Source organism: Bactrocera dorsalis, chromosome 3 (genome assembly GCF_023373825.1).
Source record: "Bactrocera dorsalis isolate Fly_Bdor chromosome 3, ASM2337382v1, whole genome shotgun sequence".
Classification (NCBI taxonomy): Eukaryota; Metazoa; Arthropoda; class Insecta; order Diptera; family Tephritidae; genus Bactrocera; species Bactrocera dorsalis.
The window spans coordinates 19723357-19750445 of record NC_064305.1 but is presented as its reverse complement, the minus strand read 5'-3'; the positions used below and the strand labels follow the sequence as shown (position 1 = coordinate 19750445).

General features: G+C 36.2%; 1 protein-coding gene across 8 annotated transcripts in view; it reads left to right on the top strand.

Moving 5' to 3' along the window:
• LOC105223560 (protein kinase C, brain isozyme) overlaps nucleotides 1-27089 on the top strand; it is a 150105-nt gene that overhangs the window by 104251 nt on the left and 18765 nt on the right. For 7 of the 8 annotated variants that reach the window (XM_049451924.1, XM_049451920.1, XM_049451917.1 and 4 more), the window contains 3 exons: nucleotides 4761-4792; nucleotides 5346-5425; nucleotides 12652-12766. In XM_049451924.1, the coding sequence (XP_049307881.1) occupies nucleotides 4761-4792; nucleotides 5346-5425; nucleotides 12652-12766 (227 nt within the window). Of the gene's footprint in view, nucleotides 1-4760; nucleotides 4793-5345; nucleotides 5426-12651; nucleotides 12767-27089 lie in introns of those variants that run through there. The other variant, XM_049451925.1, reaches the window with a different exon arrangement.

Below are 27089 nucleotides of genomic sequence, written 5' to 3'. Positions count from 1 at the left end.
ACACCAAAAGCATTTAAATTTAGAGACAAGTGCACAGGTAGACAGGCAGGCAGACGAAAATAAAAATAAATGAAATGCCACACAAATGAGTGCCTGAGATAAACGCGCACAGAAGAGCAGATGGAAGGATAGCGAGAGTAAGACATACAAAAGATGTAAAGAGCAATGAAAAATATGAGTGCAAAAAATATATATATATAAAGTTGAATATTATATACGTAGGTATATAACTGAGAGTGAAATATATGAATAAACTTGGATATGTGGCAACCTTATGCATATATTCATATGCAATGTACACATATACATATGTACATATGTATATTTGTACCTTTAATACACTCTAATCTGTCGTTACCCCTCCAACATGAAGAGCTATGACTAGCACATTCACTAAGTGCCCAACTTGCAGCTGAGCAGAGAACATAAACGAGTGCCGGGTTTTTAAAAGGTGTTAATGGCGTCTGAGTTTGTCGGAGCACACTTGTACCATGTGAAACCAAAACAATATAGACACACTCATAGCGCAATCCTGCCAAAGGGTAGCAGCGGAAGTGAAGAAAAGTGTGCGCTAAACACACACATACACTTAGAAAATATGGTTGCATCCGCAGGGCACTGAGTCACACACATATCCATCTACATGAACATACATATATGAATGTATGTATGGCCGACAGCATTTAATGTACCAAAAGGGGAATTGAAAGGAGGCCGCACACAAAGCAGGTGTCACTAGCTTGAGTTCGCCGGCGTGATAAAATGCCATGTGATAAGGATAAAAGTGTCGCACTCACAGAAGTGAAAGAAATTGTGGCGCAAATTGTAAGTGGATTTTCAGATATTTCAATTAAAGTCAATTTAGGGAAATAATTTCTAATTTTAATATTGTTATTAATAATTTTAATAAACTGAATGAAAATAAAATCAAAATATGAACATCATAATATGAATATTGTAAAACGTGTTATTATTCACAAATACATACATGCATAATATGTTTCTGAGGCAAAAAATAATAAGACCTTTTAATTAAAATTTCTCGCAAAAACTCATTCGTCTAAATATTTTTTGCTAGTTTGGTATGACTGTTCGTGACATCTGTGTTGAATTTCACATCAAAACAACCATTAGTGATTGGTAGACGCTTGTCTTTCTATAGTACATAAAGCTAATTCGGCGATTTTTACGATGAGCGAAATGATCTTACTGGCATCTTTGTAATATGAAAGGATGGATTATAACAATATATTTTAGACTACGCTAACAAAGCAATACTTTCCTTAAATCCAATATTTTTAGAAATATTTATTATTTGTACCAACTCATTCATTTTGCCGGCACTCAGTCAACTAGCCAAATTTACGCTTGATTTACTTGCATACTTGTACGACAAACTTTACGCGCTCCATACAGATTTGTGATTTTGCTCTAATAAATCTTAATGCCTAACGCTACGCAAACGACGAAGCAGGCACTGGCTCATGTTCCAAGGTCGTTCCCGCAACGGCGCCCATTGGACGGAGTGAAGTGAACTTGAACTGCTTTAAACGGGTTCACAGCCTCACTCAAATATCGAAAGTCAAAACATACATACATATATATAGTATGTATATATGTTTATAAGAAGTAACTAATTACCGACAATTTGTCTCTTTTTCCGCTGGGCTGCGCTGAATTGAAATATAGCACACACACATGCACACAAATATGCAAATTTAGTGCGTAAAATTTGACTGCTGCACAGTACAACTAATTTGTGCGCTTGGCTGGTCGTAAAGTTAATTAACTTACTAAGTTTTTAGTGCCAATGACCGTTAGCTTTTAAAGTTTTCGCTTACATTTTGTATGGTAATTTTCTTGAAAAAATATGTTTATGTCACTTGACCTTGACTTTACTATTGCGCCTTCTTACACCTCCCTGTGAGAGACACAAAGTTTTCAGCCCAACAACTAGGGAATATTTATTAGCAACCAACTGACACCTGCTTGCCGGCGCAAAAGTATTTTTATGTGTCTACTCAGATAAATGAGTGCATTTAGTCTTGGCGGACCGCGTCCTTGCCATATTCCGAGAATTATGTTATTTCATAACTGTAGCGGTCGGGAGTTACTTCACAGGCGTTTAAGCAAAGCATAATGTAAATTTCATCCTGTGTTTAACATAGAAAATATGTGCACTTGTAATTCACTTTACCGTTATCCCTTATCATACTGATGGTAGAAATTAAAGTAGCTTTTAAACTCAAATAATTGATGTTATGAATTTACAAAAAGGTCTTTTAGGTTAACATAAACCAGTTTTACTTGAAAATATAAACTTTTCATACATGTAAAGGACCAAATCAGAAATACAACATCTTCTAAGGTGTTGTGGCTACTGAAATTAAGAACTATATTTCTAATTACACTAGAATAAGCCAAAGATTCGTGTGAGTAGAGTTTTAAGTAATTTTTAGCTGGCCCCCTAATTAGGAGTATCAAATGAAAGAACCATCTAATTTAGTACTTAATTTTCGGTACCTTTCTTCTTCTTTAAACTTTGCACGACTAATGCCTTAAGAGTTTATATTTAAAAATTTCCCAAATGAAACCGAAACTGTTTCAGCTCCTAGGTACCTAATATGTGGACCCCAGCCTCTAAGTTGACTTTAGTGGGTGAATAAATAGGGTACACAATTGAAATTGAGGACAAAGAGATCACCTAGATCTCATGCGATCGATCTAAGGTCAAAATTCTTTTGCGACAGCGCACGTGCCGAAGGTGGCCCAGCGCTGACCAAGCTTTTGTTAAGGCCAATGTAGAACGCAAGAGGATATGGGAGCACCGAATCATTCCCATTCCAACGATGGCGGTTCTAGCATCCATTTTCTTGCCAACTTATCAGCTTTACAGTTTTCTGCGATTCCGCTGTGGCCTGACACTCACACCAGTGTTATCACAAACTCACTCGATGTTATTGATAGTGAGGTTAGCCACTCTTTAAACTTTTGTCCTGGACACTCTGCTATCAGAGTGAATGGTTACTCTTCTGAAGGAGGCTTAACTTCGGAGCAGTAAATCTATTGCTACCTTAATGGCTGCAATCTCGGCCTCAAAGACACTGTAATAATCTAAAAGTCTGAAACTGTAGTTAATGAGAGCTCCTGACAGTAGACTCCTCCATCAACCTTCCCCCCAAGCCACTACCCCTCTCCTCCAACGGCTTTTCCCACCCACAACTTTCTCATCTGTATATGGGTACAGAAGGAGCCGTCAGAGTTCGGTTTGGCGACTCCAAGATTCAAGTATTTCGGTAAGAAGTCAAAATGAGTGAGGATTTCCGAGTGTTCAGACCCATGTTCTTTTAGGAACCGAGACTCTCTGAGTCTGATGGCAACTTTCCCAGCCATACACCTTCCAGCAATGTCTACAGGCAATATGGGCAGGATGGCGTTAAGTGCCATGATTGGAGTGCATCACACATGCTGATGAGCGCCGCCCGTGGAGCGTTTTTGTGTTTCTTTGCAAGTGTGCTCTTTTCTAGAGCCCTCCACCACATAAAAACTCATTAGAACATAATGGGCTTGACTACGGTGTCGTAGAGCCAGAAGACCATTTTCGGTAAGAAACCACACCTTTTGTCAATGGCTGCTTTACAGCAGTAAGTATACAATGCCATCGATGTATTTTTTGTTCTCGCATTAAAGCTTCCTATCCAGGAAGAAAACTACATATTTCACTTTATTCGCAGATTGCAGCCCATTCTCCCTTTTGCAGCAGCGGTGCCGCCGGGATCTTGGGTCTTATAATGAATGAAACCATCTTGGTTTTATTTGGGTTTATGGCGAGATCGTTTGTAACGACGCTGAGATATCCCTCGGTCAATTCGTAAACGGTACTCAGGACCTTTCCTTTGACCATAAGCGCTACATCATCTGCATGGGCAATTACTCTACAGCCACAATTTTCAAGTTTTTTAAGCACGTAATGGCGTTCTCAATCCATGATACGGAAGTATAAAGGTAAATACTGACTTGTACCCTCTATGCACCAGTCCATCAGTGTCTCCATAGTTTTTAGTAAGAAGAAGGAGAGCCTAATTGGCCTAAAGCTCTTGGCCGTAACTTGGGAGCCTCTACTAGCCTTCGAGATGAACGTGACTCCGACTCGTTTCCAGGCCCCTGGGATGTAACCTAGTGTTATGCAGTTCCCATAGATAGATGCCAACTAATTGTATTACACCCCTATATAACTACTTAACATCAAAATTTTCGAGCATACGGCTGACTTTATTCCATATGATTGGTGATGATATGTGAGGTACCTGAACTCAGGGAACATTTTATCAGAATGTGGCTTGTTAATAGTACTCGTATATTGAAATGGCAAAAATAGATAAAATCGGGTCGATACTTAATATAAAGTTTTGCCAACACCTGAAGGGACTTTCCGGTCTTTGATCTTTGCAAGTTGCAAGAGTATAAAATGTTCGTTTACACCCTTCTTCAATTGTTTTTTTATGTTTAGAATTTAAACCAATATACTCAATTTAAATAATTGATTTGAATGAGACGATTAATACGAAAGTACTTCATTAGTCATAATTTTAAGAATACTACTATTGTTAATACAATATTAAAAAATATATAATGTAAGAAATCCAATACGATCAATTTAGAGTATACTATATATATTTTTTTTTAATAATTAACGAAAAAATATATTTTAATATATATTTTCTTTCTTTCTTCTCTTTCCTGTTCTCTACAACCTCCAGGGGCTTTGGCAAACAAGGATTTCAATGTCAAGGTGAGTTCAAAACATTTATTGCAAAATTTTCTACCTCAATGACTGCCAGAAGTCTTGTCGAGGTCAATACAAACAGCAAGAAAAAACTCAAGGCACATATAAAATTGTACAAGTAAAGTAGTTAGTGCCAGTATTGGTTTGGTAGGATATCACTTAAACTTTCCCACAACTATCACTGACAGTCTAAAGCAATACATGCTTAGTACGAGCTTGTCCTATAAGGTACTTATGGTTAGTGTTATAGCTTAGAAATATACAGACACATACATACATACTAGACACAGTAACTTTGTAAATTATACATACGTACACAAAAAACATATACACTTACATAGCGTTAGTAGTTCCTTGTGCCAGTTTAGGACTTGTCACAGCAACGAACTGACTTCGTTTTACAAACGCTTGTGGCACAACTTTTGTCCACATTTTAATATTGGCGAAGGACAGGAAGCAAGGCGACATTTTCAACTTTCTGAGTATCACTAACTTTTTATATCGTTCCACTGTACTTCTTATTGTTATCATGCTTCTTCTTCTCTGCTCTCATTTACAGTTTGTTCGTATGTGGTGCACAAGCGCTGTCACGAATATGTGACGTTCATATGTCCGGGCAAGGATAAGGGAATCGATTCCGTAAGTGTTTCTGAAACGAAAAAAACAAGAAAAATAAATAAACTTAATTTTATGAATTAACTTACACTTGATAATTATTATATTTCATTCATTACTAATTTTTATATTTTGACTAAAATAATAATTAATATATAAACAAATAATTTAAATGATATAATTAAATAACACTGCAAGCTTAATTTCCTTAATTTACATTTATTACATTTACATTATTTAAAAAATATAATTGCTTTATAAAATACTCTCAAATAACATTTGTATCTTTTGAAAAAAATATTACTTACTTTTCCACTATTTTTAAACAAAAATTTGATGATTTAACTGCAGTATTTTTATCATAGTTTATAAGCTTTCATGTGCAATACTTTATTAGGTATCTTTATTTTTTTAAAACGCTTAAAATTTTATCGTTTTTTTGTCATAATAATAGTTTAATATACATTTTTTATATTTTTTAATTATTTTTTTCAAGACTATTCTTTTTTATTAACAATATAAATCTTCGTCTCATAATTTTTCTATGCTCCTCATTACCATCAAAACTTCTAAGACTACATTTTAAGAATTAAATATATTTTTAAAAATATTTCCTAGTTTAGATAATTTTTTTTTATTTAATAAAATAACTTTAAAAAATTTTCTCAAAAACTAAAAACAAGGATTATTTTCTTAGGTTTTAAGCAATTTTCACAACTTTCATTTGTTTCATTTATTCATTATGTAAACGAAATCATTTCATCCAGCCATAATTATTACCTAATAACAAAATATTTAACTATAATTTAAACGGATGGTACATAAACCATAAATTTTATCGTAACTACTAATCACAAAAAATGTATTTATCATATGAGATAATAAAAAATAGCATTAGTTTCGCATTTTCTGCATGCGCTGCGTTTGACGTAGAATATAATTCACCTACACACACACTTATACATGCATGCACATAACGTAAAATATATAAATACACTCTAAATAAATATATACCATAGATTACAAATTTTCAAACACAAAACTGAAAATATTCGCTAGATAATGCTCATATTATACACCCTTTATGAGCAGGATCTTAGGCTTAGTTTATGCCACTTTTAAATACTGAAACCACAATTTTTCTCATAACCATTTTCCAACTAGTCCGAAAAAGGAAGCTATTGCAGACTGTTTCCGACTACTTTACGATTTCAATCATCAAATTTACACTTACACTCACTTACAGACTGAGCAAAATTTGTTCGCTCTCTCTCTCTCTCTGATATCAGAATTACCTACATAAATATAAAAATTTTCACTTCTCTTGAAAATTTTAAGGGCATACAGGCCTTCTTAATTCTGTCACTTTCACACTTACAAAACAACAAAAACCGCAAAACTCAGTGCGGTTTTATAGAACTGTCAACACGCGCACAAATACTTTTTTACCTACTTGTCAAGTGCAGCACATGTAACGCGCCAGCTGCAAGCAAACATAAAATGGAAGATAAACGCAACGTAAAACTTCACCAGTGCATTTATTTATTTTTTCATCCACTCGAACAACATGACCTACGCTGGCTGCTAGACGCTGCCTCTTAATTCGCTGAACTATGTCAAAGTCGTCGTATATCTTGTACAGCTTATCGTTCCATCGACTGCGGTATTCGCCGTTGCCAATGCGCAAAGGACCATAAATCTTCCTCAAAACTCTTCTCTCGAAAACTCCTAACGGCGACTCATCAGATGTTGTTGAAGATTGTACCCTCTCTATTCACCCCTTCATTTCGAATTATTTTATCCAGCAAAAGTTTGAAGAAGTCACATTAAACCTTGTTTGGTATCGAACGGCTCGAAGATGTACTTCCCAATCCTGGCAGACCTTTGGGGTTGCTTAACGTTATCTCACAGCCGTACATACTTAGGTTCCAATCTTCGGGCAATGCTTTCTTCCGACTATATCTTGCATAGAAGCTAATCCATATACCTCGTCAGTTCTTCACAGCCGTATTTGAATAGCTCGACCGGTAATCCATCGGCACCCGCCACCTTGTTCTTCTTCAGCGTGGTAAGTGCTATTCGAACTCCTTCATGGTAGGGCAATGGAACGTCTGTTCGATCGACATCGATTGGAAAATCAGTTTGATAATCTTCTGTTATTATGTTTTCACTGTCATTTAGCAGGCTGGAGAATTGTTCACTTCATTATTTCAGTATACTCTGTGCATCTGTCAGTAGACCTCCTCTGAAGGTCCTACGAGAGTAGGTATTTTCGAGCGTTACCCCAGTCGGCCAGCTTGTCAAGGTCTTCGTACTCACGCATTTCGGTCTCTCTCTTTTTTGTCTGCAAATACGTCACGCAGTCCTCTTCAACTCTCGGTATTTATCCCATCTGGCACGTTTTGTGGTCGAGTGTAATATTGCGAGATAGGCAGCCTGTTTTCTCTCCACTGCGATACGGCACTCCTCATCGTACTTGTTGTTATTTTGCCTTTTCCGAAATCAAATGATTTCGTTTGAAGAATATTTAAGCTTATTTTAAAATTTTTCAGAGCTAAAGAGAAAATCATACTTCTCTCAGTCACCATTTTAGTAAATTTCTTAGCTACCGCCGAAATGTAGGCAATATTTTTTGAATAAGTGGTTTTATATTCCAAAATTCAGTTAGTTTTGGTACTTTGATAGATATTCTTAAATACAGAAAGCTTATAGTTCGCCATTAGCATATCAGTTCAAGCGAATTGGAGCGTCAGCGAAACACATAAATGTAAAACCCTCACGGAATAGGCATATGGGTCACCCTGTGTTTTTATAATTTTCTCCCTTCAATTTTCTATCCAAAATTGAAACTTTCAATTAACTTTACACAAGTTTTTCGCAATAATCCTACAGACTTGTAGCATACCTGCAGGCGCAAGAGCGTAAAGCTTAAGTTAAAATATGTAAAACAAGGTAGAAACTACATTTCATATATGATGAAGTTATAAAATTAAGAATTATTATGGCCCATGCTGATATGTCTTAAAATAAGGAGTGATAATTAAAATTAATTAAAATAATATTTTAACTATAACTTGCAGCGCTCAGCCACTTAAAAAATTGTATGCGACATTTTAGTAGCGCAGCCGCTTGGAAAATTCACATGAACAATGAAAAAATGTACGAAAATCGCATAATCACATATGCGCAGTTGCATGTGTGCGTGAAAAAAATACACACACTCTTGCCATGCAGAGACATGTTGCATGCCTTACCCGTGCAGCATATACATTCATGCTACATATTTTCTTATATTTTATGACTTTTGTTTGCCAAAAGTTACGCTGGCTGCAGTCATGCACTCACACAGTTACATACACACACGCATAGGCAATGCAGCGCTGCAACGCGCACGAATAATTTCGCGTGGCGTGCTACAAACTGGCAAATATGAAGTGCGGCTAGCAGGCGAAGGTGCAGTCAAGCGACAATCTTTCTCTTTTTTCGCAGTGAAAATGCGAGCGCAAGGTATTTTATTTGCAATGCGCTTTATTCGGCATCAAACTCTGCGTGGCACGCATATTGTATTTCCGAAAAAATATTTTCTTTCGCCACTTTCGCTTAATTTTGAATTCCAAAAGGTGAACAGGAGAAGGAACAAAGTAAACTTAAGCGCATTGCAGCTGCCAGGCAAAGATTGTTCATAGGTATGTGTGACCTTCTACTTTTATGCAACGCTACACAAACATATAATTTCACAATATGGAAATATGTAAATTACTGTGAGTGAGTGCATATCAACGCGTTGCATATGCTACTCACTTGCTTATCTCCTCTGCACCACTATCTTAATTCCTTCACTTGGTGCTTCCCAGAAACGAATTTGGCATTTCTCTTAAAATTCGTTAATCTTCAAGATTTTAAATTTCGCATGAATTTGGAAGAAAACACCAAGAATGTTAACGGTTTCGGATGCATCACAGCAACGTCTTAAACCGAGCTTTGCTTTAGACGAAATTTCTGATATCTGTTAAGCTGGTAATTCATTAAAATTTATTTAATCCATAGATGATCAAACGAGCTGCGGAGACATTCACTAATTTTTATTCAGAGCTCCACCAATATGCTCCGATTAATATGAATATATGTAATTCGTTGAGAACAAAACTCCAATGTGATAAAGAACTCAACAGTCAGGATCGTGACTCTACGTCATCATCATCTCTATGTAAATACCTCCGGAAATGACTCAGGGACAGGCGTTATTGTAGAAAAATATGAGAACTTTTATTAATTTTCTTCTTAAATATTGAGATTTGATATCCCTATTGTTGCAACATGGCAACCCACAACTTTATCGTTTGATATTTTTGATGTCATAGATACTCAGAACGTTCTGACATAACAGCGCTCTTTGTGTTGTTCGTAGCAACTTAAAATACTCATCCCGATTCTTAAAGATCGACCAAAATCTGTTGTTATTCCAGAAACTGTTGATGCCTGTGCGCAAACTAATATTTCAAGATCATAATTTGACCTATCGCGAGACAGAAAAACTATAGATATTTGTGGGATCAGCGTAATTTCAATATTGCATGAACATTCGCTAAATTTTTTTTTCATACACAGTTTGTTGTTCGTTTAAAAAAGACTGGTGTCGATTAGTTGAGAGAAATGTTTAAAAATACAATAGCGGTGCTTCGAAACATGTCTTTTCAAAATCTAAACCTAATCTACTCCCAACTCCAGACTCTCCCACGGAACCACCTGATTACGTTTTACTTCATGAAAGTGCTAAGACATTTAAGTCTCCTCTTTAGCACGGATTGACGGACTCCTTTTAGTTTTTCCCTTGTACTTAAAAAGCGAGGCCAATAAAAAATACAAGCTCTGAGTCTTCAAAGCACTCTGAACACGTCGAACAATTCGGACTAATGTCGTGCTGGAATCTGTACAGGTACCTTCTAAAGCACCCACATCCATTTTGTAATTGGGTTAGGCGGAAATCCAGGTTCCCAAGTCGCCTGTCTATCCACGAACGGATGTTCGATATCAGTCTATGGGTCTACTGTCCTTTGAGTGAGGTTTGCTGCCACTGCTGCCATATTGTTAAACTCTCTCTTCTCTTTTGGCTTCTATAGATGGCTCTGATAATTTGTATACCCGCTCTTATTCGTCAGCCTGGATGTCAGTGGGCATCATATTGGCTTCAGCAGAATCTTACACAACCCTATGGTGAGAGATATACTTTCCTCCACTTTACTAGTACTTATGAGCAAGAATTCCCCAGATCGGGGAATACTTTAATTTACTCTTTTAAACATATAATATATTGTCCATTTTTGCGAATAGTTTGGTTTAAAAGTCATGGCTTTCTGGCTTAGCATAAGAAATAAGGTGGTATTTTGGAAACAAAGTTTCGAAGATATTCCTCATAAAAGCTGTGCTTTTGGGTTGTTATGCCTTAATTTTGAATTTTGGCATACAGCTTTTGCGTGCCGTTCCCCAAGGGTATTCTTATGCTTCAATACAGAGTTTTTCAAAATAATTCTTTTTACTGCGGCCAATGGCTGACCTCACAAACTTCTTCTGAGTTTTCAATATTTTATTTTTAAATATTAAATATCTGAGACTTTTTGCATTTTCTCCATATTGATTGCGCTTCGTGTCCTTCGCATGCTCTTAAAGTTTATTTTCCCCAGATTTTCTATTTCGCACTTTTGCAGTACTTCGAAAATCTCTTCCAGGATACTTATTTCATACAAATCCTTGCACATAGTCGTGACGTTGAGTATTTTGGACTGTATCACAGCCTACCACTCCTATTAAAAAAAATATTTTTTTCTTCAAACCCATGTTATCCCTTAACTTATGCTCTGATTTTAAAGCGCCTTTCAACGCATCCTATCTCATTTAAGACCCCAATAAGTAAAAATTTTTACGATAAATTATTTAAAAATGCACTGGTGAAGTTTCGAATGTAGAATTTGCTGTTTTCATTTTTAAACTTTTAATATTTTTATTTAGTTAAAAAAAGAAGATATAGAAAATACGACAAATATATTTTAGATTTATTTAGTAGATTATAAGTATAGGTAAATCAATTTTAAAATTTTAATATTTTTAGTATATGTTTCATCTTAATAATCATATTAACCAAAAATGATCCATAAAAATTGCATTTTAATTAAGTATATTTATATAGTATATATATAAAATTTGAAACAGTAGTTCACGCATACTCATATGTTTTCTTCTTCTTCTTTTATGTATGCGTTTTTCACCAATATGCATTCACAACAACATCAACTACAATTAAAACATCCAATTCATCAACTGTAACGCGACGCATGCAACTTGCAACATATCACGTGTCTTGTGTCGTTTTGTGCGTCCAACATGAACAAACAATCATCTCATCAACGAAAAAATTTTTACAAAAATAATAACAACAATTGAAAAATATATAAACTATAACACAAATTATTGGAAAACTAACAATAAAAAAAATTAAATAAAAATTTTACCAAAAATATTTTAATAAAAAAAAATTAAAAAAACTTAAAAACGATATTTCACAAAATTTTTTGCGTGATTGAAAACAAAATTTTGACTGAACAATTTGTGAAAAAATCGCACACAAAACAATCACGGCCTGAAAATTCGCGCAATCAATGTCGTCGCCAACTTCATGCAATCACAAACAACACAACAATAACAAAAACAACAATAAACGATACAAATCGACACAAACCAATCCAAACTCAAAAATGTGGGCGCTGCGTAATTGACTGGAAAAATTTACATGGGCTTGGAAAATTACAAAAACAAAAAATATTTACAACAAAAATAAATAAATATGAATTAAATTAAAACCAACCCGGCAAATAATTTTGAAACATTCACAAAAAAAATTTATGAAATTAAATAATTACAAAATTGTGCAAACTCATACATATTCCTCTATAAACATCATAAAAAATTTTTTAATAATAAAATTTAATAACAAAAAATTGAACTAAAAAAATGCTACAAAAATTAATAAAAAATGTAAATATTAAATTTGAAATAAAAAAAAATTAAAATACTAAATTTATGTAACGAAATATTTAAAAATCAATACAAAAATTAAATTATTTAATAAAAAAAAATATTAAAAAAAATTAAAAAATTATTTTAATATTATTCTCATTTCAACAAAACAAAAAAAATGATATTTTACGTACCAAAAAATTACTGTAAACTTCATCACATTGATTTGTACATCACAGGATTCACCACAAACAGTGCATCATTTCGAACCATTCACATTTGGTGGGCCCACATTTTGCGACCATTGCGGTTCGCTACTCTATGGCATCTACCATCAGGGTCTCAAATGCTCAGGTAAAGACAATGTGTGGCTGAAAATGAGCGAATGTGTGTGTAAACGAATCAAATATGAGTTTTTAGACAGTGCCAAGTGGAAGTGAGAAAATTACACACACAATGACTTATTGAATATATGAGAGCTAGATGTGTTTGAATGAAGGGATTTTTTACTAGGATTTTAAACAATAAATATATGTATTGTAAAATTTGAAAAAATTTATAAATTTAAAGAATTTGCTGCTTATTTTTTATTAAAATTTGATAACATTAGTTTGCTTGAAAACTTTATGAAAAATTATATGTAAGCTTGTGGTGTGACATGACGTATGAGTAATATTTTGCCAATTCGAATTGCTTACTCCTGACCCAGCTTCATATAATACATATATGCATAGTATATGTATCCGATTCGATGACTGCAAGCACTAAATAAGTAATAAATACGTAAAACAATAACCCATATCATCTCTTATGCTTTACTACTTGGGTTATTATTTTATCTTAATATAGTATGACTTGAACAAATCGGTGTGTAGGCAAAAAAAAATAAATGAAAACCCAATTTTTTTTTTGATTTCAATTAGCTAAGCAAACTAATTATTGCGCAATAATTTTAAAAATTCTCTACAAAATAACCTGAAATAAGTCCAATTTTGGGCAACTTTTTCGAGCATTTCGGCCGGAATAGCCCGAATTTCTTCGGAAATGTTGTCTTCCAAAGCTGGAATAGTTGCTGGCTTATTTCTGTAGACTTTAGACTTGACGTAGCCCCACAAAAAATAGTCTAAAGGCGTTAAATCGCATGATCTTGGTGGCCAACTTACGGGTCCATTTCTTGAGATGAATTGTTGTCCGAAGTTTTCCCTCAAAATGGCCATAGAATCGCGAGCTGTGTGGCATGTAGCGCCATCTTGTTGAAACCACATGTCAACCAAGTTCAGTTTCTTCCATTTTTGGCAACAAAAAGTTTGTTAGCATCGAACGATAGCGATCGCCATTCACCGTAACGTTGCGTCCAACAGCATCTTTGAAAAAATACGGTCCAATGATTCCACCAGCGTACAAACCACACCAAACAGTGCATTTTTCGGGATGCATGGGCAGTTCTTGAACGGCTTCTGGTTGCTCTTCACCCCAAATGCGGCAGTTTTGCTTATTTACGTAGCCATTCAACCAGAAATGAGCCTCATCGCTGAACAAAATTTGTCGATAAACACATTTCGAACCGAACACTGATTTTGGTAATAAAATTCAATGATTTGCAAGCGTTGCTCGTTAGTAAGTCTATTCATGATGAAATGTCAAAGCATACTGAGCATCTTTCTCTTTGACACCATGTCTGAAATCCCACGTGATCTGTCAAATACTAATGCATGAAAATCCTAACCTCAAAAAAATCACCCGTTAGTATTTGACTTGGAAAAATCGGTGTGTAGGCAAATGTAAAAAGGCATGAAACCCTAATTTTTTTTGTTTTTGTAATTTCAATTAGCTAAGCAAACTAATTATTGCGCAATAATTAAAAAAATTCTCTACAAAACAACCTGAAATAAGTCTAAATATTTTCTGCCCACTGCCAAATACGAATTAGGCTTCTTTCATTCAAAAATAATCAACAGACATTTGCATATTTAAAGTAATCTGTATCACTATCAACCAATCTGAACGCATTCAACGCGTCTTCTTTGTCAAAAACCATCAAAAATTTCTTTTCATTAGCCTGGCTCTACTTTATATTCAATTTTCCACTCACCTGACAACCAGAGAAGCTGCTGGCGGTCACATTCGGTAGTCGTTACGTCCTCTGTGTGCAATTTAATTTAAATATTCTCTTTTCTGTTTCGCGAAAGCAGAGATTGTGCATGAAATTCTGCCACTGCGAGCACCTACACATCTATATATATACCTGAATCTGGCTGTGCGCGCTAAAGTGTCCGCTTGTGTGTGCTCTTAAGCGGCGTTAAGACACTTTTTGCAATTTTCATTGATTCAGTTTGCACTTCGTTGCCTCTGTATTGCTTTTACTTAATACACATATGAAATATCAACACTCTGAACTGATCGGTGCAATGAATAAAGTTGGCAGGCCTTTGAGTTTCAAGCATGTCGTGAATTAAAGATTTCTGCCAATACAGGTGCATATGTGCATAAAATATCGTTTGGCACAGTACTTAATCATCCAAATTTTATTTAATTATTCATTAAAGAAGAAAATGACATTTTATGGTCCTCATCAGGCTGCTAGGTATGTAATACTCGTGTACAGCAAGAGTGTGACATGTCGTATGAGTAATATTTTTTCCTACCAAATTTCGAGGATTAGGAACAATTAAAAAGTCACAGTATTTTATTTGATATTACTAATAGAATGGAAAGAGAATCATAAAATAGAATAAGAAAGCGAAAAAACGTTAGCAAAGAGCGTTCGACAGATTACTTAGCAGCACCGCGTGTAAACCTATTGGTTAGTGTCCAGTAAGAACACCCATGATTGTGGCAATATTAACTTTGCTAAGAGCCAGATGTTAGGATGACCTCTAATGGCTCACTCCGGGGCAGAAAAATTTCGCAGCCGCACAAGTTGTGATGGTTCGTCAGCGCTTGTTGAGCTCACTGAAAGTCCAATGGTCCTACGCCAGAATGCCAGCAGACATCAAAGTCTTTACTTTGATCGGATGTGAGTGCGCTCCCTAGCTCACCAGCTTTGCAGTTTCTAGCGATTCCGCTTTGGCCGGGCCTCCACACTAGTATAATATTGAAGAAGCTTGAAGCTAATGCTGGTGAGCTTAGTGACTAGTTTTGAGCGCTTAGGCAGTGACCTAAGAGCAATTATAGCCGCTCGGCTTGCCTTTTCTTGCTGCTTTGATCAGTCGCCCTCACTTGAAAGAGGCTACAGTGGTCTATTAATCTGAAACTACAGTTTATGGAGAGCTCCCGATAGACCCTAAACCACCTGCTCTTCCCTCTAACTCCGATCCGTCCGTGAAACGACTTCGCCCCCTCCAAAAATCCGTCGCAAATTTGTGAGCTTAGAAGGATCCGTCAGGAGCTGGTTCTGCGATGCAGTAATCTAGGTGGGCAATTGCAACTAGCTCTTTTTTATTTGGGTCAACCCATTTGGTAATCACATTGAGATACTCTTGGATAAGATCGAAGATGCTTTTCAAAAATTTTCCTTTTACCAAAATAATTATATTGTCTGCGCAGGCAATCACCCGACAACTTCCTTCTTCAAATTCTTAAAAAAAAAAAACTTCACCGCAAGGAGCCAGAGTAATAGGAAAAGAACGCCAAGATTCTTTGACATTTTTTTGAAGATTATCTCTTTCAAATGTTGGCCACGACACATCTCAGATGATCCATTCATTGAGTTCAACTTTCGATGACTCATTTAGGCAGTTTGACTTGTAACTGGCGAATCACATGTGTGATATTTTACTACAAAGCCTGAATCGAAGCGGGATTGTCCGCTTAGACATATGCATATTTTTGAACTAAGAATTGTCAAAAATAAATAAACCAATGTGAACCTTAACGCAAAATGAACGAACTAAGAAATTCCTTTTCAGACATAAAATAATTTATATTTCCTTTTATGCTATTGCTTATGACTAAAATCCCTTGACTCAACACTTGTGTAAACAAAAGCAATAACAGACAGATGAGGCTATAAAAACAGCTAACAACAAGAGGCATAAAATCATTTGTTGAACAATTGTCATGTGACAAAAACAAAAGTAGAGAATAGGCTTGAGCTTATTTGCATATGTGTCTATGTATGGATGTGGAGCCACGTGTACGAGAAAACATATAGTGGAGGCTGTGGCAATAATGCCTGTAATAAATGATAACTCAGCTATTGCGAATAGCTTTATACACACACACACACACATAGACATATACTACATGCATATATGCATATATATTTTCTTAATAGTCGTGTGCTTGGTCTGGCAAACTTCGAAGAGCCGCAATGGCGCTGGTCGAGTGCATAACACATACACAAATGTAAATGCATGCATATATGTATGATTTTAAATGTACATATGTATGTAAGTGTGCAGCACACACATGTAAACAGCAACAGTCACGCTTCCGTTCACTGAATGCCAACACTCACACACATATATGCGTACACAAACGCTATAACAACAATAAAAATATATCATATACATATGCATTTGCGTATAGGATTCGCAGCGTCGTGGCGCTTTACTTACTCACTTACGCGCTTAAATATGTTTTGCGGCTATTTTTGTTGCTGCCAATTTTTTTTTACTTTATTTTTTACTTGCATATTTGATATGAGTTTAATTGCGGCAACACAGACGAATGTCTGCGGGAAATTCACAACACAAGAGTGTTGCCTGCGCCGACACTCACACCTTCACGGTACGTACTTACATTTGTATGTGTGTTGCAACATTAAGGGGTTAAACAAAATTTTGCATGTAACGGGTGATTTTTTTGAGGTTAGGATTTTCATGCATTAGTATTTGACAGATCACGTGGGATTTCAGACATGGTGTCAAAGAGAAAGATGCTCAGTATGCTTTGACATTTCATCATGAATAGACTTACTAACGAGCAACGCTTGCAAATCATTGAATTTTATTACCAAAATCAGTGTTCGGTTCGAAATGTGTTTCGCGCTTTTTTATCGACAAATTTTGTTCAGCGATGAGGCTCATTTCTGGTTGAATGGCTACGTAAATAAGCAAAATTGCCGCATTTGGGGTGAAGAGCAACCAGAAGCCGTTCAAGAACTGCCCATGCATCCCGAAAAATGCACTGTTTGGTGTGGTTTGTACGCTGGTGGAACCATTGGACCGTATTTTTTCAAAGATGCTGTTGGACGCAACGTTACGGTGAATGGCGATCGCTATCGTTCGATGCTAACAAACTTTTTGTTGCCAAAAATGGAAGAACTGAACTTGGTTGACATGTGGTTTCAACAAGATGGCGCTACATGCCACACAGCTCGCGATTCTATGGCCATTTTGAGGGAAACTTCGGACAACAATTCATCTCAAGAAATGGACCCGTAAGTTGGCCTCCAAGATCATGCGATTTAACGCCTTTAGACTATTTTTGTGGGGCTACGTCAAGTCTAAAGTCTACAGAAATAAGCCAGCAACTATTCCAGCTTTGGAAGACAACATTTCCGAAGAAATTCGGGCTATTCCCGGCCGAAATGCTCGAAAAAGTTGCCCAAAATTGGACTTTCCGAATGGACCACCTAAGACGCAGCCGCGGTCAACATTTAAATGAAATTATCTTCAAAAAGTAAATGTCATGAACCAATCTAACGTTTCAAATAAAGAACCGATGAGATTTTGCAAATTTTATGCGTTTTTTTTTTAAAAAAAAGTTATCAAGCTCTTAAAAAAATCACCCTTATATATCACCCTTTATAATATTAGTTTGGAAAAATGCTTATTTATGCAAATATATTAAAAAATGTCATGTGTGTAAAAGTTGAGAAGAAATTGGCGGTAAGCTTTTAGGCGCTTAAAATTTTTTATACAAATAAGCACTTAATTTGCATTTGCAATTAATTTATGATATTGAAATAAATATACTAATTATAATTTATATTCTAATCTCATTTATGTGTGCAGCTAATACAGTAAACATTTGAACAATTTCAATTGATTAATTTTTATTATATCCTGAAGACCATGTTTATAATTCCCAAAAAGAAACAACATATATAAATAATTTGACTTAAACATGTCCGTCTGTTAGTTCGTCAGCTCGACTATATACACGTGAACTTTCTCTTCTTCTTTATTGGCGTAGACACCGCCTACACCCCAGGCAAGTTTACAATAGCGCGCCAGTCATTCTACCATTTTCGCTGTTGGGCTCCAATTGGAGATTCCCATGTAGCCATGTGTTCTTCACCTCGTTTTTCCTACGGAGTATTTCGTCTTGCCCTCGTTCACCACCAGACCCATTTGCTTCACTACCTTATCCCCTCAAGAGAAAGGAGAACTAACGGCGCGGCTGTAGAGGCCAATGATATCAATATCATCGGCGTACGCCAGCAGCTGGACACTTTTATAAATGATTGTACCTGCTTGATAAAGCTCTGTAGACTGCAGCTCGAATTATTTTCTTCAAGAGTAGATTGAAGAAGTTGCACGAGAGAGAGTGGCCTTGTCTGAAACCTTGTTTGGTATCGAACGACTCGAAGAGGTCCTTCCCGATCCTAGCAGAACTTTGGGGGTGCTTAACGTTAGCTTACACAGCCTTATTAGCATTGCAGCGATATCAAATTTACACATAGCTCATAAAAGCAGGTCCACTTCGTGCTGTCAAAGGCGGCTTTAAAATCGACGATGAAGTGGTGTGTGTCGATTCTTTGAACCGAAACTACGGACTCCAGTGCGTGATAGCGGCGGACACTCCAAATTCTTGTTTCAGTCTCCCAGTTATCCATTTTTGTTAAATGTAAAAGTCAATCTGCAAAATAAAAAAAAATTAAATTCATTAAATATAAAAAAAAGTTATTTAATTTTTTTTGATAGCGGCTTTCATCAGCCACTCTGTATGTGAATATGTGATTGGAATTCCCACAATCAAGCAAGTCCAAAGGAATCTGTTTACGGTACTCATTTTGAAAAAAATTCAACAAGTCGAGCTAGAACACGTTTCATACTCAATATATCCACCAAACTCATTCAAACGGATCAACTATTTTTTTTCTTTTAAATAACCCGAGAATTCATTTACAATTACCGTGCTTCCACTTCAAAAATTAATGAGTCAAAATGATATATTTTAATGAAACAAAATGGACAAGTTTTCTTAAAAAATTATGTGGTTTAGCGCTGAATTATTATTATGAAATTTAACAATGTAATCGTTTATGTTTTGCTGCTGATGAGTCTATTTCAAATTTTTGGAAGCTTAGATTTCATAGCTAAACGTAGTATAGAACAATTGAACCTTATTGCTAAAATATATAAAATAACTCAAAAATGCCAACGCAAAACAAGATCGATCCTCATCTATTAGTATGCAAGTTCTATAAGCTTCTCCTCTAAACTGCAGAAGGATTTCTCCAACGAATAAAACTTGTTACGAATAACCATATGATAAGGTAAGATTAAAACTCACCACAGAGCTGCTTAGGCTTTAGGTTATGTTTTATTTCTACTCTCGCTGGCCCAGTTCGTCGTCAGCATGTTTGAAATCTGAGGTGTTTTAGCCTTGACAAGGACAGTCAAAAAGAAGGTGTTGAGAAGTTTTTACCTCGTAAGTTTCCGAACAGCTTCTACTAATAGCATTCGGTAAGATTTTTTCCTTACGGACCATGGATATCGATAAGACAATGACCAGTTATAGTAATGTTGATAATTAATAAACATTTTAAATAATATTCAATGTATAAGAAAAAAATAATTATAAAATTAAAAGTAAAAACTAAAATAAAAGGTATGCGATCATTATTAGAAAATTAAAAAAAAAATTAAAATGTAAAGTTTTTGATAAGAAAATATTATAGTTTTAAATTTATGGTTTAGAGTTTTCATGAGGAAAAGTATTATATAAAAATAAATAATTAAAAAATGTATTATAATATTATTTTAGTCATGGAAATCTCACAAAATTTTACCAGCAAGGTATACAAACAACCTTCAATGGAATAAGAACAAATGCCATCCTTCTCAAGCGCGTCAGCCTACATTAACGGTGTATTTCCTCTTCTGCCTTTTGAACAACCACAATTTTCTACAAATTCTGCAAACAAATAACACTTAAAATCAAACTATAAAAAAAGTGAAAAAAGGCTATCAACAAAAATGCCAGTATCACAATAAACAATGGCGAAAAATGGCCAGAAAAATAAAAATAAAATATGTAAAACAAATAATTTCCTACAATAATTTTTTGATATGCGCTTTTGACAGAAAAATATATGCAAAAGTGGCAGCAGATGTGCCCTGAGTATTTACTCAAATATTTGGGCGCAGTGAGACGGTTGGCGGACGAGTCATAAGCATACGTCCTTACATCTATAATGCGCTGAGCAAACACTAAATTTTATTCACACATTTATTGATGTATGTATGTGTGGGAATTTGAGTATGGTGCACAGGGAAATAATACCTTTATTTTGTATTTGCACATATTTACTGCATGGACACTAATTTACATATGAGCACTCTCGGGCACATGTGAACATATTATATTGTATTTGGCCTAGAGACGTGCGCTGTTCGTTGCTGTCGACGACAATAGATGTATGCTGTATTCAGTTCCTGATTCTAGGCTTTGAGTGTTGAAATGCAATACAATACATTTTCAGTTTAGGGAAGGGAAAGGCAGCAATTTCATAGGGAAAGTCTAAAATAAATTTTACATGGCGTGTGTAAACTAGGCATATTATTAGATATTATTAAAAATAATTTAGTTTAAATATGCAATGTATACATACATACATACCATTACACAATATTTGAAATTATTTGTTTTTAAAAAAGCATTTAAATCTTTCTCGATTATTAAGGCTAAAATTGTTAAAATTTTGTTATACATATTAACTGACTGAAATATTAAATAAATATCTGGTTTTATTTAGGTGTTTCTTCCAGAAAATTTGCTTATATATTTATTCTCATATGTTTGCATTTCTTATTTTTATACCAGTTTATGCCAGTTTTTATACCAGTCTATGCCAATTATAATTGTCTTCCAGCAGCGTTTTTCTACTTATTTAGTAGAACTTTCTCTATAAGCCTTTCTTAGACCAATTCTTATTTGTTGAATTAATTATACCAGTTTTATACTAACTTCCTTTGTGCTGCTATTAATCTAAAAATAAAAATAATAAAATAAATATCTGATTTGTTACGGTTTAGAAAGAAAAAATAACTGGTATAAAGCCAAAAGTGTGACACAAACAATCAGAGCTGCATGGGTAACACTATTAATATTAATTTCCGCTTTTAACTTCTCTTAACTTTCACTGACCTTGAAAATCGTTTGCTAGGTTACAAAAATTTAACAAATATATTTCCGTCATATACTACATCAAGAAATCACGAAACTTTATATAAATTGCGTATTCCGAGAATGTGTGTTCGAAGTCATGATAGCAAATATTTATCCAAAAGAGCAATATTTACGATATGCTCACAGATTTGCGTCAATCACAGTACTTCAAGTATAAATAATATTAATGTAGTAGATATTTGATGAATATCGGTAATTTTTTAACCTTCATGAATTTATACCAGTTTTATACCAGTTTAAATTTTTACTCAGAAAGTAGATAATTTTTAAATTTCGATGGTATTATAATTTAAGAGGAATTTTTATCATCGCATTGAGTTTATACTAAATTATACCAGTTTAAATTTTTACTCGAAAGGTAGTAAATTTTCAAATTTCGGTGGTATTATAATTTTGATCAATTTTATCACCGCATTGAGTACTTAAACATTGATATAATTTTAGTTTTATGAATATGGTCTGTCCGCCAGTCCGTCTGTGCATGCGATAATTTAAGTGAAATGATTAGAAATTGGTGAAACTTGGTGCACAAGTCTCCTGGCCCCAGATGTACAGTAACCTCTCTTACGCCCAAAATAGGTTTTAACCAAATTTTCTGAGGCTAAACCTCACCAGTATGACCTCAAATGGTGTGAAAATGATAACCACGTCCGTTTTCACTTAGTAGTAAATAAATAAAATAAACATATAATTTTTGAAAAATTTTAAAAGACCTATAACTTAGTAAGTAAGTTCCTCATAATCTTTAATCATAACCACGATGGTTCAAAGGCTGCTTATAGGACCCGTTGTCAAAATCGAACGCCATGGTGGAACATTCTACCTTTAGATCTAACCCTATACCACAGAAAAGATTCGACTAATTTTAACCAAATTTAGTGCATAACATTATGCCAATATTCTTCTGCTAAATGGGTCTTTTGACATAAGTAAGTAAATTTACCAATACCCGAAAGTATTTCCCCTGCTTTAATCCAAGCAAATTGCGAGTGTAAAAAACCTTCGGCTACAACTAGGCTTAGCCCTTCCTTAATTTTTTCAATTCATTTAATACAACCAGAAAGATTAGGCAGAGCATTACTGACATTTGTCTCTGAAATTGCAAGAGGCCCCTTAAGCCCTTTGCCAAACATATTTGCACAATGTGCCCCACTATCTTAAAAACTAAACAATTTTCTGAATGCGTTAAAATGGCACGAATGCCTAGGCAGACTGACGGCACACAAGTGAAATTCATTGCGTTGGCTAACTGGCGAATATTCACAACCACAATGCCTGACCAGCCTTTTGTGCTTTTCTGGTACTAGTATCTGTTTTTTCATACACTTTTACTACACAATAGTAGATGGGTGTCCACCACGACGCTCACCAAGCGGATGATGATGAACCCTTTTCAGTTGGCGGTTCTGTTGTACGAAATTTCAGTTTTGATGACGAACTAGTTGACATGGTAATGTCATTGGTGGTTAGTTAACGGGTTTATTTGTCAGCACAACCCACTAATTTGGTATCTGTTTTGTTTTTATAACCAGCTAGAATTTGGGCTGGGTTTGTTGGTTGCGCTGGTTAGTAAGTTGCCCCAAGCGGATGGTTAAATGGCTATGTGTTCACTTTACACCAACTGATGAGCCTTTGTTTGCTTAGTTGTTGCTTTCGGCTAGCACTTTATTGTTAGGAGTACGTTATATGAACTAGTATACTTGTATGTATGGTAACTATATGGGCAACTGTTGCTCTTTCTCGTACACTTTAGCTTCTCCATAATCTCACCGCAAACCATCCCCTTAGTTGGTAAAACTAATTTTACACATGGCTTCACAATTTCGCTCATATGACCTGTTAATAAAAATGCGAGAAATTTTTTGCAATTAACTGATATAACCTTCAATACCGAATTTAAAGGTTATTCAATGTTAACAAAAAAATCAATGGTTAATTAAAAAATTTAGTCTCAACTGCACCCTCTGAACGTTATCGACGGTATGATCGTTCTTCCCATTGCCTACTTTGCTAAATATACTAATTGCTCCCGGTTTCCTAATTGGACCAATCAGAATGCACCGCGTTAGCTTATGCGTAAGCAAGTTGGACTTAAAATAATTGCTCCCGCTTTGCTTATTAGACCAATCACAGCGCGCCACGTCAGTTCATACGTAAGCAAGTAGGACTTACGAGGATTACGTGAGTCATGCTGCCAGATCGTTCGTAACACTCCCCCCCGGTATATCCTGCTGATCAGGGTGTACCGAATTAATCACATCTAGAACGGCTATTTTGGCGGCAGGTCTCTCAAAGATGCCACAGGCTGTCTTCAAAGTGGCGCTTCTAACCTTTCCATCTTCACTCTTTCGTACTTGGATCACTTTGCCTTTAGGCCAGCAGTTCCGGGGATTACTAGGATCAACTATGTACGCTATATCACCGACTTCGATTGGCTTTACATCTGTAAACCACTTGCTTCGCTTGGTTATGGTGGGCAAGTACTCCACTATCCAACGTCTCCAGAAGGCGCTTGCTAATTGCTGCGATGCTTGCCAGTTACGACGCAATAAAATGTTCTCAGTAACTGGTTCCGCGATTGGCTTAACTCCACTGGAACTACCTAACAAGAAGTGGTTAGGAGTGAGTGCTTCTTCCTCTTCGTGGTCGATGGGGATATAAGTTAATGGCCGAGAGTTAACCGTCATTTCCGCTTCCATTAAGACTGCACGAAGGAGTTCATCACTGGGGCGGCTAGTTGTCAAAATTTGTTTAAGCACTTGCTTTACTGACCGAACTAATCGTTCCCACGCTCCACCCATATGTGGCGAAGCGGGTGGTATAAAACGCCAGTTGGTTGCAGCAGAAGTAAAGGTTCTTGTGATATGATTTTTATCTACCAGATCAAATGCTAACTTCAACTCCTTCTCAGCACCTTTGAAGTTCGTACCATTATCGCTCCATATTTCTACCGGACTACCTCGGCGCGCCATAAAATTACGTACAGCTAGAATGCAGGAGTCTGTCGAGAGCGAGTATGCGATTTCAAGATGCACTGCTCTGGTTGTTAAGCAGGTAAATAATACTCCGTACCTCTTTTCGGTACTTCTTTTGACCGTAACTAGGAGTGGACCAAAGTAGTCAACGCCTACGTAGGAGAACAGTTGAATAAATGCTGAGGACCGGAAGGCGGGCAGAGAGGCCATCATAGGTGGCCGAGGTTGAGATGTTCTGTTTTTACAATACTGACAAATGCGTCGAATCTTATTGGCCACTGTTCGTAGTTTTAGAATCCAATAGAACTGCCTTATCTCATTCACCAATGTTTCCAAATTTCCATGATGATACTTTACATGGAAGTGGTTGATGATAATACTTGATCTGGTCGCCCTGTTATCTTAACTCTACCATTTATTCTCAAAACGCCGTGATCATCCAGATAAGGTGATAGCTTTAGAATATTGCTGGATTTGTCAACTGGCTTTCCGGCTTCTAGAGTTGCGATAGAGTCTCCGAAGTTGTCGTGTTGTGCCTTTCTCCAAAGATAACATTCCGCTTTACGAAAATCTTCAGTAGTTGGTCCATCACCAACAGGTTGATTATCTCGAATAATGCTTAGCCAGACCCGAACACAATACATTGTCATAGCTGTTGCACGAAGTAGACGGTTCCAAGTTGAAAATCTCAATAGTTCTGGTACTACCTGATGCTGTTTTGAGGTTGGGTGATGAAAGCCAGTAAATGGTGGACGCAGTTCTTCACTTGCAATGCATTGCAATTCGTCAGTCATAAGCCACTTGTCAGGCGAGAGGTACAAGAATGATGGCCCTCTAAACCATCGACTGTCATTAGAAAAGTCTGGATCACCATTCCATTTGGTTGCTTCGTCGGAAACGTTTTCCTCAGTTGGAACCCAATGCCATTGGTTGACGTCGGTCAGCTCTAAAATTTCACTAACCCGGAAGGCTACAAATTGTTTGTAGCGCCGGTGATCGGATCGTAGCCACGCTAACACCGTTCGGGAATCTGACCAGTAAACGCATTTATCAATGTGGATTGAGTGCGATTCGATAACATGTTTGGCGAGGCGAGCACCTAGAAGTGCTGCTTTCAGTTCTAAACGAGGTATGGATATTAGCTTCAATGGCGCCACCCTTGTTTTGCTTGCGATCATTGTACAGCTAACCGTATCGCCATACGAGTATCGAAGGTAACAAACTGCTGCATAGCTAGTTTCACTTGCATCAACGAACGTGTGTAATTCGATTTGGGGAGCTCCGCCAAACACAGTTCCCATATAGCATCTTGGAATTCTTAGACTTTTCTACTTTCGGAATTAGTTTGAGCCATCTTAGCCACTTGGCAAATTGGTTATCAGGGATTGGAACATCCCAGTCGCATCCAGCTCTCCATATCTCTTGTAGGATAACCTTTGCATATATCACGTAGAAACTGAGGAGTCCAAGAGGATCGTAAATAGTCATGACCAAACTCAAAACCTCGCGCTTAGTAGGCCGCCTTTTATGAAGAAATATGTCAGAATCTCTATACTTAGCGGACACGCGAAATGCGAAATGGTCGCTAGACGTAATCCACCACATGCCTAAAACCTTTTCAGTAGGCAGTTCACGATCAAGATCGAGAGATAGCTCATCGAGCGGATTCTCATTTAGGGCAGATAATACCCGACTCGAATTGGACAAAAAATTTCTTAAATGAAAGCCTCCAAGTGCATGGACATGACGAACGTCTTGAGCTAATTTAATAGCTTCTTCTTCGGTATCCACACTTACCAACATATCGTCTACGTAGTGATTTTCGGTGATGCACTTTGAAGCAAGAGGAAATTTTTCTTGAAAATCTTCTGCATTCCTATTTTTTACATATTGCGCGCAGCTTGGTGAACATGTGGCCCCAAACGTCATCACTGTCATTGCAAATGTAGTCGGCTCATTAGCGTTTGGTTCATACCAAAGAAAACGTAGGAAGTTTTGGTCTTCTTGTCGTACACGAACTTGGTGAAACATTTCAGCTATATCGGCTGTCACAGCAAATCTCTTTTGTCGAAACTTAAAGAGCACCGAGTGTAGAGGAGTTGTTAGGTCTGGGCCTTTCAGCAGCATGCTGTTTAGGGACACTCCATTTACCTTAGCAGCTGCGTCCCAGACTAGTCTAACCTTTCCTGGTTTATTGGGATTGGTAACTGCAAAAATCGGCAAATACCAATATTTTTTGACGGCGGAGTCGAGGGGTCCTAAACGTCTGATATACCCCTTTTGAATATAATCGCGTATCTTTGTGTGAAGAGTTTCAGCGAGATCGTGGTCTCGTTGCA